The 13,914-nt window shown below is 33.4% G+C and overlaps 1 protein-coding gene across 3 annotated transcripts in view; it reads left to right on the forward strand.

The window, feature by feature from the left end:
- Nucleotides 1–2,056: 2,056 nt before the first annotated feature.
- LOC139502615 (importin subunit beta-1-like) overlaps nucleotides 2,057–13,914 on the forward strand; it is a 31,039-nt gene continuing 19,181 nt past the window's right edge. For all 3 annotated transcript variants that reach the window (XM_071292147.1, XM_071292149.1, XM_071292148.1), the window contains exons 1-7: nucleotides 2,057–2,232; nucleotides 6,937–6,995; nucleotides 7,326–7,508; nucleotides 8,097–8,297; nucleotides 8,767–8,843; nucleotides 12,125–12,200; nucleotides 12,678–12,746. In XM_071292147.1, coding sequence (XP_071148248.1) covers nucleotides 2,193–2,232; nucleotides 6,937–6,995; nucleotides 7,326–7,508; nucleotides 8,097–8,297; nucleotides 8,767–8,843; nucleotides 12,125–12,200; nucleotides 12,678–12,746 — 705 coding nt within the window. In that variant the 5' untranslated portion in view covers nucleotides 2,057–2,192. The remainder of the gene's footprint in view (nucleotides 2,233–6,936; nucleotides 6,996–7,325; nucleotides 7,509–8,096; nucleotides 8,298–8,766; nucleotides 8,844–12,124; nucleotides 12,201–12,677; nucleotides 12,747–13,914) is intronic.

Here is a 13,914-nt window from a genome sequence, read left to right on the forward strand (position 1 = left end):
AGTTTGAATTCTGTCGGGTACAACTTCTTTTGTGCCAGTTTTTGACCCATTATCTCGTTTACTACGTAATGTATGTTTGCACTCCGCTTGAACTCTGAGTCTCAGCTTGGGTGCTGTATTTTTATAGTGATCTCGAATTAATATATTATATTTCCTTTATAATTTCTTGACAAAAGCATAATTAATACTTGTGTTCATCAAAGGAGTAATAATAAGCAATTAACAACCTTCTTTCGGAGGATTTAACAAAATTAAACATGATAGATAATGTAAAAACAGTATAGTTTATTCAAAAGTTATAATAACCATCTATAAGTATCAAAATAATTCATATATAACATCTATAAAAAATAAAAATAAAAAACCATGGACGATACGTCTTTACAAAGTATGGCCGTTTTTGTCGTGTGGCCGTTTCATCTTTTCGGGGTATGACCGATACATCCTGTGGACGTCATGGCAGTATGGCTGTCACGTCCTGCATCGGTGGACACCCGTGTTAGGTCGAGGGAAGCACGTGCATCAATATTTACTGTACATCGGGCATGGGTTCTCAGTATGTCATGGGGTGCAGTTTAATTGTTTTTCGCTTTCATGAAGAACCCACCCAGACTTATATAGATCAAGCAATTGTATGTTCAAATATACAGTTCCTTTTTTCAATACATTTCTAACCGAATTGATGTAATTTTAAAATCTTAAATAAATCTTCTAAATGTTTATGGCCCTTGACCAAAGAAAATGTAATTCTTATGTAAAAACTGGGCTGTTATATTGGTGACTGTTTTGAATTAAGGAGATCAGGTATGAGTATTGACACTAAAAGTCAAGTTAATGAGGGGGATAGGACCTTTATCGGTACTCCGGGATCGGGTGTTTTTAAGCTCGGGATTTCGTGATTGACCCCTTCGGGATCCGGGAATTCTTTTTTTCGAATTTCGGGACCTCGGGATTTTGTGTTTTTAAGCCCGGGATTTCGGGATCTGGTGTTTTTAAGTCCGGGATTTCGGGATCAGGACCCTCCTACCCTCCCTCGTTAATGATTTGAGAATGAATATAATGTAAAAAAAAATCTTTTATTCACAATAAATATATGGTTTTTGGCTTGATTTTGACCAATGCTAATATACAGTTTCTACTAAATATGTATTTATATCATGTACTCTGTGACTTTTATTGTTGTACTGACGGTTACCAATTATAATCAATTGTATCTGATTTTATGCCCTTAATGGGCCCTGTTATTTGGGAAATAAAAATATTCCGTATTCTATTCTATAGATGCAGGAACATATATATTATGTTAGATATACTGTTCCCAGATAGATGTCAGATGAATATTGTATTCTCATGCAGGCCATGCAGACTCCGGTCGAATTAAGGGCATAAACAAAGTGACGTCAATATAGTTCAAGATTAAAAAATAACATTCAATAAAATCAAGTAATATGAATCATTTAATTGTATATTTATGTTCAATACTGTCTGAGAAAGCTGGGAACAGTTTGTTAACAACTTTATGTTCCTGGAGAAAATAATTCAGTATTGTTCCAACCCGAGATTTTTTTTTTGGAAACTTTAGAATCAAATAATTTGAAATACACAAGATGACTGATGGGTGCTCTTAGACAGGTTACAGGCAATTGATATCATTCGATTGAGGCAGGGACTTTCTATACTATAAGTCCCTGATTGGGGGAATGAAAAAAATTGGCGAAACTGCAAGCTTGCAAGTAGATAGTATTCATTTTTTGGCGGGAAAATGTTTTGGCCGAATCACATTTCTTGTCGGATACATAAAATCTATTTATTATTTTTGGTAGTTAAAGTCGAAATATACCTTTTATTGTTATTCTCATTGTATTTTGAAATTCAAACAATGTCAAGTGATTCCTTTTTTTTCGAGTTTTTTTACAGTCAACTGCAAAAATAAGAAAGGATGTGAAATAGTTCATTCTGAAATAAACCTTAATTTGGTTGGATACATTTTGCAAGAATTCTGCAAATAGTTCATTTTCGTCCAATGAAAACAAGCCTTTTAAAATACCTCGGCTGACTTCTGCCGGCAAACCTTCTCTTCGCCATCTTGGATTATCACGCTTCCCACATGGGAACTGGCTGACCGGCCAATTTAAAGAAATTTCAGGAACGAGCAGAATATATAAACACATTTTTACACTGTAGACATCAAGATGGACCTTGTTAGCATTTTAGAGAAAACAATTTCGCCTGGTAATTCACTTTTTTCCACATTCATTCATTCACCAGTTGACATTGTTCACATATTTTCTCGCGGACTGCATGGGATTCTGAATATATTTTAATGTCTTTTTATTTTGTCAACATTCACTTGTTGCTTATGAAAAGATCGGAGATGTTTATTTTTCTTAAAAGAATCCATCACATAACCTGAACTAGACTGATCAACGATAAAAAAAAAACGAACACCATACTTTGTGAAATGCCAAGTAGCAAAATTGTCCATTGTATCTATTTTGAATATCAGCAGTTGAAAATGATCAATAAGGTTAAGCTTTATTTGAAGATATATGGCTATTATACCTCAGAAACAGTTATCACTAACAAAATCACGATTTTGATTTTTAAATGAACTGTACTGGTTGACCTGTATGTGATCATGAAAGGTCATTAAGGTTTATGTGGACCCTATGGCTAAAATGGCCGTATTTTCACCTCAAAATTTACTCTGAGTACAGACAAACCTGTGCATCTGTAAAAAATTCCAGGCATAGCATGCCCTAGATAAATAAATTTCAAATTTGTTTTAGAAAAATAAAAACTTACCAGAATTTTGCCGTGCACTTTTTTCATTCCTCCAGAAGGTGCCAAAATAAACTAAGTTGGGAAACAGGTTTGAGAACTTCCCCACAGGTAATAATTGAAGTGAGCTGTATTGCTTGACATGGACATGAGATGGACAATAGATACCTAACAATAATTGGTCATTTAAAGTGTGTACCTGAGTGGACCATATCAAGGTAAACTCAACTGTTAATTTTATCATCTTCTGCAGGGACGAAAAAAAGTGAACGGCAAATTCCAGTTAAGTTGTGAATTTTCTAATTCATACAATGCATTTGAATTCTATTTATCTAGGGCATGCTATGCCTTAAAACTTTTTCAGATGCACAGGTTTGCCTGTACTCAAGAGTAAATTTTGAGGTGAAAATACAGCCATTTTAGCCATAGGGTCCACATGAACCTTAATCATTGTAACTTGAAGATATTTTATTTCTGAAGTTAAAATTCTTAGTAGAAAAAGCACCAATTAGAAGTAATATATTTTCAGATATAATATTTGTTGACATGTACGAAGACACCTGCACAACTTCAATTTTGGAGGCCACTGTCTTGTTTTCAGTTTTATTTATGTAAACTATGGTCGATTCATTTGAATAGTTGTGCAATGACGGCATATTACATATAATGAAAAATCCTGGTACTAAATTTCTCTGTTAGTATCTGATGACGATATTTATTTAGCCTATTGTAGCCAGTTCTGAATTCAGACATGATTCTCCTAATAGTTTGGTTTCGGGTAATCAAGTTGATGGGTCTTGCCTACAATAGGAACTTATTCGTGTAGTTGTCTCCCAGTTTCACTTCTAGTCCATCTATTTTGCCATTTTAGTTTGGTTGACATCTTTACTGTGCTTTTTACATCAGACGTGGTTATGAAGTTTTACTGGTCATTTAGATTTGAGGCCTCCTGTGCTGCATCTTTTGCTAACTGGTCCGCTATCTCATTCCCGGCTATATTAGCATGGCCTGGGATCCAAGATAGGGTAGTTTGTATACTGCCTCTCAGGATGGTCCCAATGCTTTCTTTCATGTCTGTAATAGTGTCTGTATAGTTCGATAACTTCCAGTTGAGAGTCAAGATGCCAACCGCTGTCTGGCTATCTGATATGATCTTTATTTCAGTGAACTGTTCTCTAAGTGTGTAAATGCAGTGTTCTAGGACCATAAGGATAGCTATGAGTTCCGCTAAGAGTATTGAACCTCTTCTAGCTACTGGTCTTTTTAGGCTAGTTCCTTGTTGGTTCTCAGTATATATAACTGCTCCTGCTCCACAAGGTCGTGGATTTCCCTGACAGGAGCCATCTGTAAATGCGATAGCTGTTGACTCGGAGTTTTCTCCCATAAGTTTTTGTACTACTTGTTTGCTTTGGGCAGTTTGCTCTGCAGTTCTGTTTTTAGAGCTTCCAAAACAACTCGCAGTAGCTTGGTGCTCTCATCAGCATAAAGTCTACTCCTGCCTTGTACAGGGATCTCCATGGATGGAAATTGAACGATGGAGGAACTTTCACCATTACAAACCGTGTCTACGCTGTACAGTGTAGCGCGATTGGAAGTATTTTATCCCTCCATACAAGGAATGGTGAACATGCTAATTCATTGCTTATGTAAATTATTTGAATTTTCATTATAGAATTAGAAGTATCAATATTTTCATTTATTGCCGTTTTTAACCATTCAAATGCCAAGTCTTCATGGACCCCCTTAGTCAAGAATGACCAAAAGCTGTCATGAAGGTCCCCATGTAGATTTCTTGTATTTTTGGTAATTGTTATGGGGGTTAAAAATCATATGATGTGGAGCTTATTTTTCATGGACACTGTTAAATTCAGAACCCATTACCGGTATGGCTGATTTGCAGCACCAACAAAACGATTCGTACGGGTTATTTAAAGGGTTAAAGAGATTTGTAAAGCAAACATTGACAAATGAAAAGGTTTTTTAATGACTTTATCTGGCAAATTGATGTTGTGCAACATGCATCTTTCGAGTCTGAATAGAAACCGGAAACGCGGATGTATCAATTTGATTGTAACATACGAAATGAATTTGGAATTACTATACGATATTTCTTTACAGGAAATATTTAAGTTTTTTACTTTTAAACTTTTAAAGAAATTCTAAATTATCGTTACAGCAGGACTCGAGTTATTTGCGATGAAATAATATTTACTGTTTTGCATCTTATTTTGTAATTCTTAAAAAAGGGGGGATACTGATTGCGTAAGTCAAAATAAAGCACGTGTTCGACTTGTTAAACTGTTTTCTTTGTAACTGGATTATTAATTTATTTATTTAATCTAAATTATCATAATCATTTGCTGAAACTTAGTTGATTAATTCGACAAATGGATCGTCTATCCTCAGATAGTATTTTGTCTGGTTTGTTGATCTACCTCTACAAGCTCAGGTACAAGTGATTCGCGATCTTGATCCGGATATCCCTCAGGCGTCAGAACTGTATTATAACATAAAAGGTCTAAGGGTTATTCATGCAATTACATGCATTTGATTATAATTGATAAAAAAAATGGCGTCTGGCTTTAAAAAACGATGAAGTTTTGAACGATGGCGCAAGACAATTTAACGATGGCGCGAGTCATTTGAACGATGGCGGGTCGCCATCATTAAACAGGCCATGGAGATCCCTGCTTGTAGGTAAAACTCTGGTTCTATCAGTTTTATGTCTACTTTTGTTGTTATTAGCATATCCATAGCCTGATTAATAGCCTTACCAAATGGAGATTCTTGGTGCTCATATGTATCAGTGTTGGTAAGATATTCCTCCAGCTGTTGTTTAATTGGTTCAGCTATATTTTTGGAATGATTTTTTGCTATTCTTGGACTGATATTTTTTCCATTTCAGAGATCGATTGGTTGCATATTCTTGGGCATTATTTAACAGGTTGGAGACATTCTCCATGAATATCAGAATGTGTGATTTTAATAAAATAAACTGTTCAGAAAACCTTTTTTTACCACATTTGGGGAATAGTTAATTGTCCCCCAACCTGCAGTGATATTGTTGTCTTTTTTCAAAACTACCTCTATCGTTTTTTATTGGGGGAAAATGCATATTTTTTATTGAAATTTTGAAATTTGTTTATTTTATTCTAAACACATCTCTGATATTTTGCTGACCTTTGCTGTCTTTTTTTGCACTGTTTTTTCATGTATATTTTGGTTGTCAAACAGACGCAATGATGGTACTTAATGCATTGAAAACCACATGTGTTACAAACACCATGATGATTCTGATCAGAAATCTGGATCTCAAAAGTGCTTTCTATTATCATAATAATGACATGAATACGATATTTACAAACATTACCCTAATGCCATCACTGTTTTGGGAAAATGTAAAACTTTTTGTGAGTAATTTTAAGCCATTTTTTTAGTTATTGGAAATTTTCTCTAGGGGAAAAAGCCGAATTTCGGCTGTAATTTGAGGCAAACAATATCACTGACCTGTTAAACCATTTTCAATTGAAATTTTTACATCTTCAGATAAAATTTTCCTTGTAAATCAAATGCTTATAATTAGATATATATCATGTATATAGAAAAACAAAATATATCCATCAATGACTCAAAATCAATACATCATCATGCACAACAAAAAGAGTCCAAAAAGTTTGCTGCTGTTTGTGATGTAAATGAATATAAGTCTGATCCAAGACACTTAGCTATAGACCTCAGGCAATTGACTAAAAAAAATTATAAACCTTAATAAAACACAAGATACTTAACTCTCGAAATTTTTCACTCAATTAAATCAAAATTGATGGGTTAAAAAAACATTTCTTGAATTCTTATAACTGGAGCTCTGTTATGTCATGTGTTCTGAATATTATGCATACATATACATGTATCTAACTTGTGAGATTTGAAGTGATGATTATGCAGAAATGGAACAAGGAAAATAGTGAAGTAATTTGTGTCCATAATGGCAATAAGAAGTTTCTGAAGTGAATTTATTATTTCATGATTACAGGTTGATGACAACTGGAAATAGTTCCATACACTTATGTTTTTGTAAAAACTAATAACAAAATATTTTAACACCACCAAATTGTTTATGTATAATGTTAAAATGTATTCTTTATTTTATTACAGATCAAAATGAGTTGGAAGCTGCCCAAAGATTTCTGGAAGAGGCATCTCAAAATAATTTGGTAATTTAGATAACTACATTTTGTGACAAAAAATTAATCCGTTAAGTTAAGAAAATAGCATTGCCTGCCTTGGGCATCAATATATAGAATAACTTGCCCTCCTCAGACATGCAAGAGATTACGACAAGGAGTTTGGGGGGCTGCCTAAGACCTCTAGAAGCTCTTGGTGTAAATGAAGCCAAATCCTGCATTCTAGACTTCTCCTGACAGATAATTTCAAATTTGGAGAAAACAAGGTGACTCTCAGTACAAATTTAGTTATAAATGTTTGATTATGTTGATTGTTTTTATTTAATCATTGGGAACACAACAATTTCTTTTTAATTTCAGCAAGAACTATTGAAATCTTTGTCTGACATTCTACGTAATGGAGCTAACAGTGCTGTGGTTCGAATGCAGGCTGGTCTTCAGCTTAAAAACGCATTGTATTCCAAAGATCAAACCATACGACAAGAACATCAACAAAGATGGCTGACATTTGCTGAGGAAATCCGCAACTACATCAAACAAAATGTAAGTGCATTATAATGAACTTGTATAAAGAAACCCTTTAATTATTTGTAATGCCTTCAGGCCATGTTGGGGAATGAAGTACAATGTTATGAAGAAAATATAGAACGAACTTCGGTGAGTTTGATAATAATAAAAGCCATAACAAGAAATTAACATTGGCTTGATGCTGGAAAATAGAATATAATCAGATAATGTGTAAATAATCTCAATTTATTTTAGTACATGTATCCCAAAAATGTTTTTTACATAACTATAGTTGCCTCATTAATAATTGTTGTGAGTTGTATGTTCAGATAACAGTTGAGAGTTAAAAAAGATGTGTAGTTGAAGCCAATTAAATAGATGTTCAGGTTCATCAGACTTGTAGAATTGAGCCATTTAAAATGTACTATTGTACACACTGACAAGTACTGAATTGTCAGGAAGTTGTCATCAACAAGGTATACATGTCAGGGATGGTGTAATCATAATGTATTGTAATTAATTACATTTTTTCCCGATAATTATTTAATTTAATTTAGTAGAGCAGTATGCCCAACATTTATTTGTTATAAATAAGCTTCTATATCTTGTAAATATGTATTACAGGTCCTGTTAGCATTGGGAACAGAAACCATCCGTCCAAGTTCTGCTGCACAGTGTGTGGCATACATAGCCTGTACAGAGTTGCCTCATGGTCTGTGGCCTGACCTCATTGCTGCCCTCACCACCAATGTGACTAATCCTGAGAGTACAGAAATGATGAAAGAATCAACACTAGAGACCATTGGTTATATCTGTATGGATATTGTAAGTATAGACAGGATGATTCCATTCTCAATTTTACGGTTTGTTTGCATAAGTATTTTAACTTAACCATTCCCTCCATTATGATGTTAAAATGTTTTTCTCTCGAAAATCTGTATCCAACTTTATCAAACTTTTACGAGTTAAAAAAAGTATATACTGTTAAATTTTTGTGGGGACTAAACTGCAGCCATATTGTCATCATTTCTCATGCATTACAGAAGAGATTGGCCATGTTTAATGTGACAACAGTTAGACAGTGATGAGTCAGGCACATTTATTCTGTGTAGCAATTCTTTCAATTTTAAACATTTGTATTTAAAGACTCCTACTTTTAAAGAACACTTGTTTTCAGCTGTCTAACTAAATCATGTTTCTTTTGTCACATTCTAGTGGAATTGTATATTTTAATCTATATGTCCTAGAGATACAACTGTTGAAGCCTAAATTTAATTCTCTGTTTATATTACAGGACCCAGAGATATTACAAACACAGTCCAATGAAATTCTAACTGCTATTGTACATGGAATGAAGAAAGAAGAAACCAGGTATTTACATTGTTTATGTATTATAAATTATGTAAAGCTTCTATTCAGTTTTGTCAAATCAAGGTATAAAGTAATCGCAACAAATTTTCATCATTCAACAGAATTTATATTAGTATTCACAAAAATAAATGAATAAATAATAATTTACATTAGTATTCTACAAAAATAAATGAATAAACTATAATTTATATTAGTATTCACAAAAATAAATGAATAAATAATAATTTATATTAGTATTCACAAAAATAACAGGAATCCACAAAACTGTCCAAAATAACAGGGAATACAATAATCCAGAAAACTTTTTTTTCAAACTATTTACGATATATCAATAATATGGGGTAGGGGGGTTCTACACAAGATAGCAATCAAGAAACACAAGTTGATGAAATAAATCGATTTCTAAGTAGCCAATCAGTGATGAAACACTTGCCTTCTATGAACTTTAATGAAATCTCTTTGATTAGTCTTTCTGAGATTGGCAGAGTTCTAAAACATCTTGTTGTCGTCCTGCTAAATACCAGAAGTTTGGACTACCACTTTTTGAGAACTCTGGATTGGCTCCTCAGTACACGGAGACAGTTGTGCTGGTATTTGGATCTGTCTTACAAGTACTTCCTGTTGGTCAATACTTTCATATTTAATATGGTGAATGAAGCTTAATTTCTTCTCCCCCAATTGGACAGAATGTATTCATATGTAATCAGCAGCTTGTTTATGATGTGTTGTTATGTGTGCACACTTTTCATATCTGTCGGACACCTTCTTCCTGTTAATAAATTCTATATGCTGAATGAACTTTTAAAAGATATGTCTTAAAGCAATCACAAAAAAATCCATCAGTTGCACTTTTCTCAACTACTTCTATTTAGTCTGCAAGTTGACTATAATGATTTATTATGTAAGCATAGAGAATTTCTTTGGACAGGACTAAACCAAAACATTTTTAACCAATCTATGATGACAAAATTGCCTATTTATGAACTGTAATGATATCAGTTTGATTAGTCTTGCTGAGATTGGCATAAGGTGGAATAAAGTATTAGATCAAATGGACATGTACTACTACAAATCCTCCCAGATTAATTAAAATTAAATAGCCCTAAGGCCAAAAAAAAATATATGTCTGTTTCCTGTTTCCCGACCGACCCTGACTCAAACCCCCCCCGACCCTAGATCTTTTTATTCAGATCCGGGAAAAAAATCGTTTCCGGTCCGATCCAGATCCGTATCTTACTATGCCCAAACAATCAAAATGGCTGCTCCCAGCACAAATGTGCTACAATTAAGGTTTAAAAAATGTCGGAACCGGTAGGATTATTCAATTAAAACTTCTTTCAAGGGATTAAATCATTTTGGGGTACAGAACCCTAACCAAACATGACATTTAACCGACTGCAAATCTGACAGGGAGTGCAAAAATAATAAAAAAAAAAAAATCCCGACCTACCGACCCTGATTTATTTGCCTTGGCAGCAGGAAACAGACATATATTTTTTTTTGGCCTAAGTAATGTTACAAGATTTCCAGAGAGAGAAAAAAACCTGTTAGTTTTGATGCTAATTGTGGTACAATAATAAAATGCAATAGAAAAAAAATCAATTTTAGTTTTGAACATGTTTAATATGTAATTAACCGGATTTTTGTGACAAAAATGTCGGTTATTGATTTGGGGATGTACGGCTGGCGGCCGGGCAGTCGGGCGGGCGGCAATCAAATGTTGTCCGTGCATTAACTCATGAACCGTTCAGCCAAAGCTTTTAAAATTTTAATATGTTGTTACTGACAACTAAATGAAGGTCAAGTTCAATAATGGCGATTTTGACTTTTACCGTTCAGGAGTTATGGTTCTTGAAAGATTGAAAAATGGAGTTTCCAGTTGTGTCCGTGCATTTACGCATGAACTGTTCTACCAAAGCTTCCCAAATTTTAATATGTTGTTACTGATGACAAAATGGAGGTCAAGTTCAATAATGACGATTTTGACCTTTACCGTTCAGGAGTTATGGTTCTTGAAAGATTGAAAAATGGAGTTTCCAGTTGTGTCCGTGCATTTACGCATGAACTGTTCTACCAAAGCTTCCCAAATTTTAATATGTTGTAACTGATGACAAAATAGAGGTCAAGTTAAATAATGAAGATTTTGACTTTTACCGTTCAGGAGTTATGGTTCTTGAAAGATTGAAAAATGGTGTTTCCAGTCGTGTCCGTGCATTTTCTCATGAACCATTCAACCAAAGCTTTTGAAATTTTTATATGTTGTTACTGATGACAAAATAGAGGTCAAGTTCAATAATGACGATTTTGACTTTTACCGTTCAGGCGTTATGGTTCTTGAAAGATTGTAAAATGGCGTTTCCATTCACGTTGTTGCATTTACTCATGAACCATTCAATCTAAGCTTTTCAAATTTTAATATGTTGATACTGATGACAAAATGGAGGTCAAATTTGATATTGACGATTTTCACTTTCACCATTCATCAGTAATGGTTCTTGTGATATTGCCAGGACACAAATAGATATTAATAAATCCGGTTTGCTGTCGTTGTGACAGCCTCTTGTTTATTGTTGTTTTATTATTTGAAATGCAAGCTTCTTACCAAGAAAGTGGGATTTTGCAAATTCTTTTCTAATCTCCTTGGTCTATGTCGACTAATAATGCAGGTCAAAGAAATTGGCACACATTTGCAGAAAGTAAAATGAAGTCATAAACAATCTAATTTTTGAAATAACATTGGGGTTTATAAACCAATCTATGATGACAAAATTGCCTATTTATGAACTGTAATGAAATCAGTTTGATTAGTCTTGCTGAGATTGTTATTGTTATGGTGTTTCCCCCCCACCCCCCTTCAAAAAAAAAAAAATCACGAGATTGTCCAAGAATTGATTTGTGTGGGGTTTAGGGTCAGTAGAATTATAAGGATTGTCTGAACAATTACACAACTAAATTGTATGCAGAGCAGTGTGAAATATATATACTTTCCCCCTCTTTAAATAAGAACTATGTTACATCAGGGATTGGAGTTGAAATTTTGGCATGGTAGCCCACCCCATATTTTAGGGGCCATGGGCGAGTGGGCCCCTGGAGTGGGTTTCACAAAAACTTACGACTAAAATTGATCTTTAGTATACTGAATTGTTCATGTTTTTTTATGTAACCGACTCCTGCTTATTTCAAACCCTGTTACATGTGTTTGATCTGCTCTCCCAATGACGTAACTTCTCAGATTTACAATATAATTATGAAGTAGAATTATTATTCTTTTTTTATTTCAGTAATTATGTCAGACTGGCTGCCACAAATGCTTTACTTAATTCCCTGGAATTTACAAAGGCAAACTTTGACAAAGAGGTGAATATTTTTACAGGCAAATATAAGCTATTTATCTTTTCGTCTTATTGTTTATATTAATCAAATATATTTTTGAAAAGAACATAAAAAGCATTAAATTTTACAAATTATTACAATTTACTATTTGATATTATTCAATAAGCAATATTAAACATGTTAAGTAAGTCAGCTTCTACATGGAATCACATAAAAATCCTTTTTTTTTTAAGTTTAGTTTCATACACAGCACAATTTTTTAATAGTTGATACAAAATAAAATCTACCTTTCAATAATGATTTTAAAAAAACGACAAAAGCAAGAAAAACAAGTGATATCGAAGGACATTTAAATGATAAAATACAGGCATTTTATACATCATTCTTTAAATGAAAATGGTGTGATTTATAAATTTTGCATGAGGGCTGAATGATGCAATAATGATACTATATTTTGAAAAGTTTCAGAGTAAACTTGCAATAATTATTTTTAATTTGCAGACGGAAAGACATTTCATCATGCAGGTGGTATGTGAAGCTACGCAGTCAACTGAGACAAGAATAAGTGGAGTAAGTTGACATAGTTTTAACAAGTGTAATTTAGTTCATATATCTCTGGTGATATTTTACTGTAAAATTGCCTTCCTGTTTACTTTCATTTTCTGGCTACTTTGTTGTTGAGTATAAAAACTTAGAAGTAAAGAATAGCATGGTATTTTGAAATGAATAAAATTGCTTGACTTTATGTTATTGACTTTAAAATATTTTGAATTGTTTCATCTTATTGTTAAAAAAAAAAGAAGATTTCCTCATGACATGATGTCAAGAGCCTCAGATTTTTTAACCAATCTATGATGACAAATTTGCCTATTTATGAACTGTAATGAAATCAGTTTGATTAGTCTTGCTGAGATTGGCATAAGCGCTATTCAATAAAATTAGAAAAAGCATTAGGTCAAATAGACGCATACCACTTTCATAAATGAGCCAACACCCATAAACTTCCAACTAATTGAAGTGTCCCAAGTTTATATGTTACAAAATTTCAATAGCGATTTTTTTTTAATGCTATTGGTTTACAAACTACCAGTTAAAGATATTTTATAATGCTACTTTTAAGTCCTCTTCCTGTGAACAGGTAAACCATGATAAATTGCAATAGGAAAGATCAATTTTCCTTTTGAATGTGTGAACAATGTAATTTATTTTTGTTTTACCATTTGAACTGAAACTTTTACTCAAAAGATAAGAATTTTGGAGGTTCTTTCCTGATCTCTGTAGTCTATTTTAACAGAATATGCAGGCAAAAGAAAATTTGGCACATATTTGCAGGAAGTAAAATAAGGAAATCAACAATCGATCTATTTCTGAAATATCTGTGGGGTTTATTAACCAATAAATGATGACAAACTTGCCTATTTATGAACTGTAATGAAATCAGTTTGATTAGTCTTGCTGAGATTGGTATTCTAAGGACTTTTCTTTTAAAATGGATTTGGGAGGGTAAGGAGGGGAATTTGCCCACAACAAAATTAAGGATGTTTAGTAAATGTTGCAGTCCAACAAAAAATCAGCCAATATGACCAGCCCCTCTCATCAACCTTAACCCTTTCGCCATTGAGTCCCGGTTTACCGGGATTCACGCTTCAGACAGCTGACGATGAGTCCTGTTTTACCGGGATCGGAATATCTCTTTTATATTTCCCGCTAAAAACAGTGCAAACATGATTTATCTTTC

The sequence above is a fragment of the Mytilus edulis genome, chromosome 14 (genome assembly GCF_963676685.1).
Source record: "Mytilus edulis chromosome 14, xbMytEdul2.2, whole genome shotgun sequence".
Classification (NCBI taxonomy): Eukaryota; Metazoa; Mollusca; class Bivalvia; order Mytilida; family Mytilidae; genus Mytilus; species Mytilus edulis.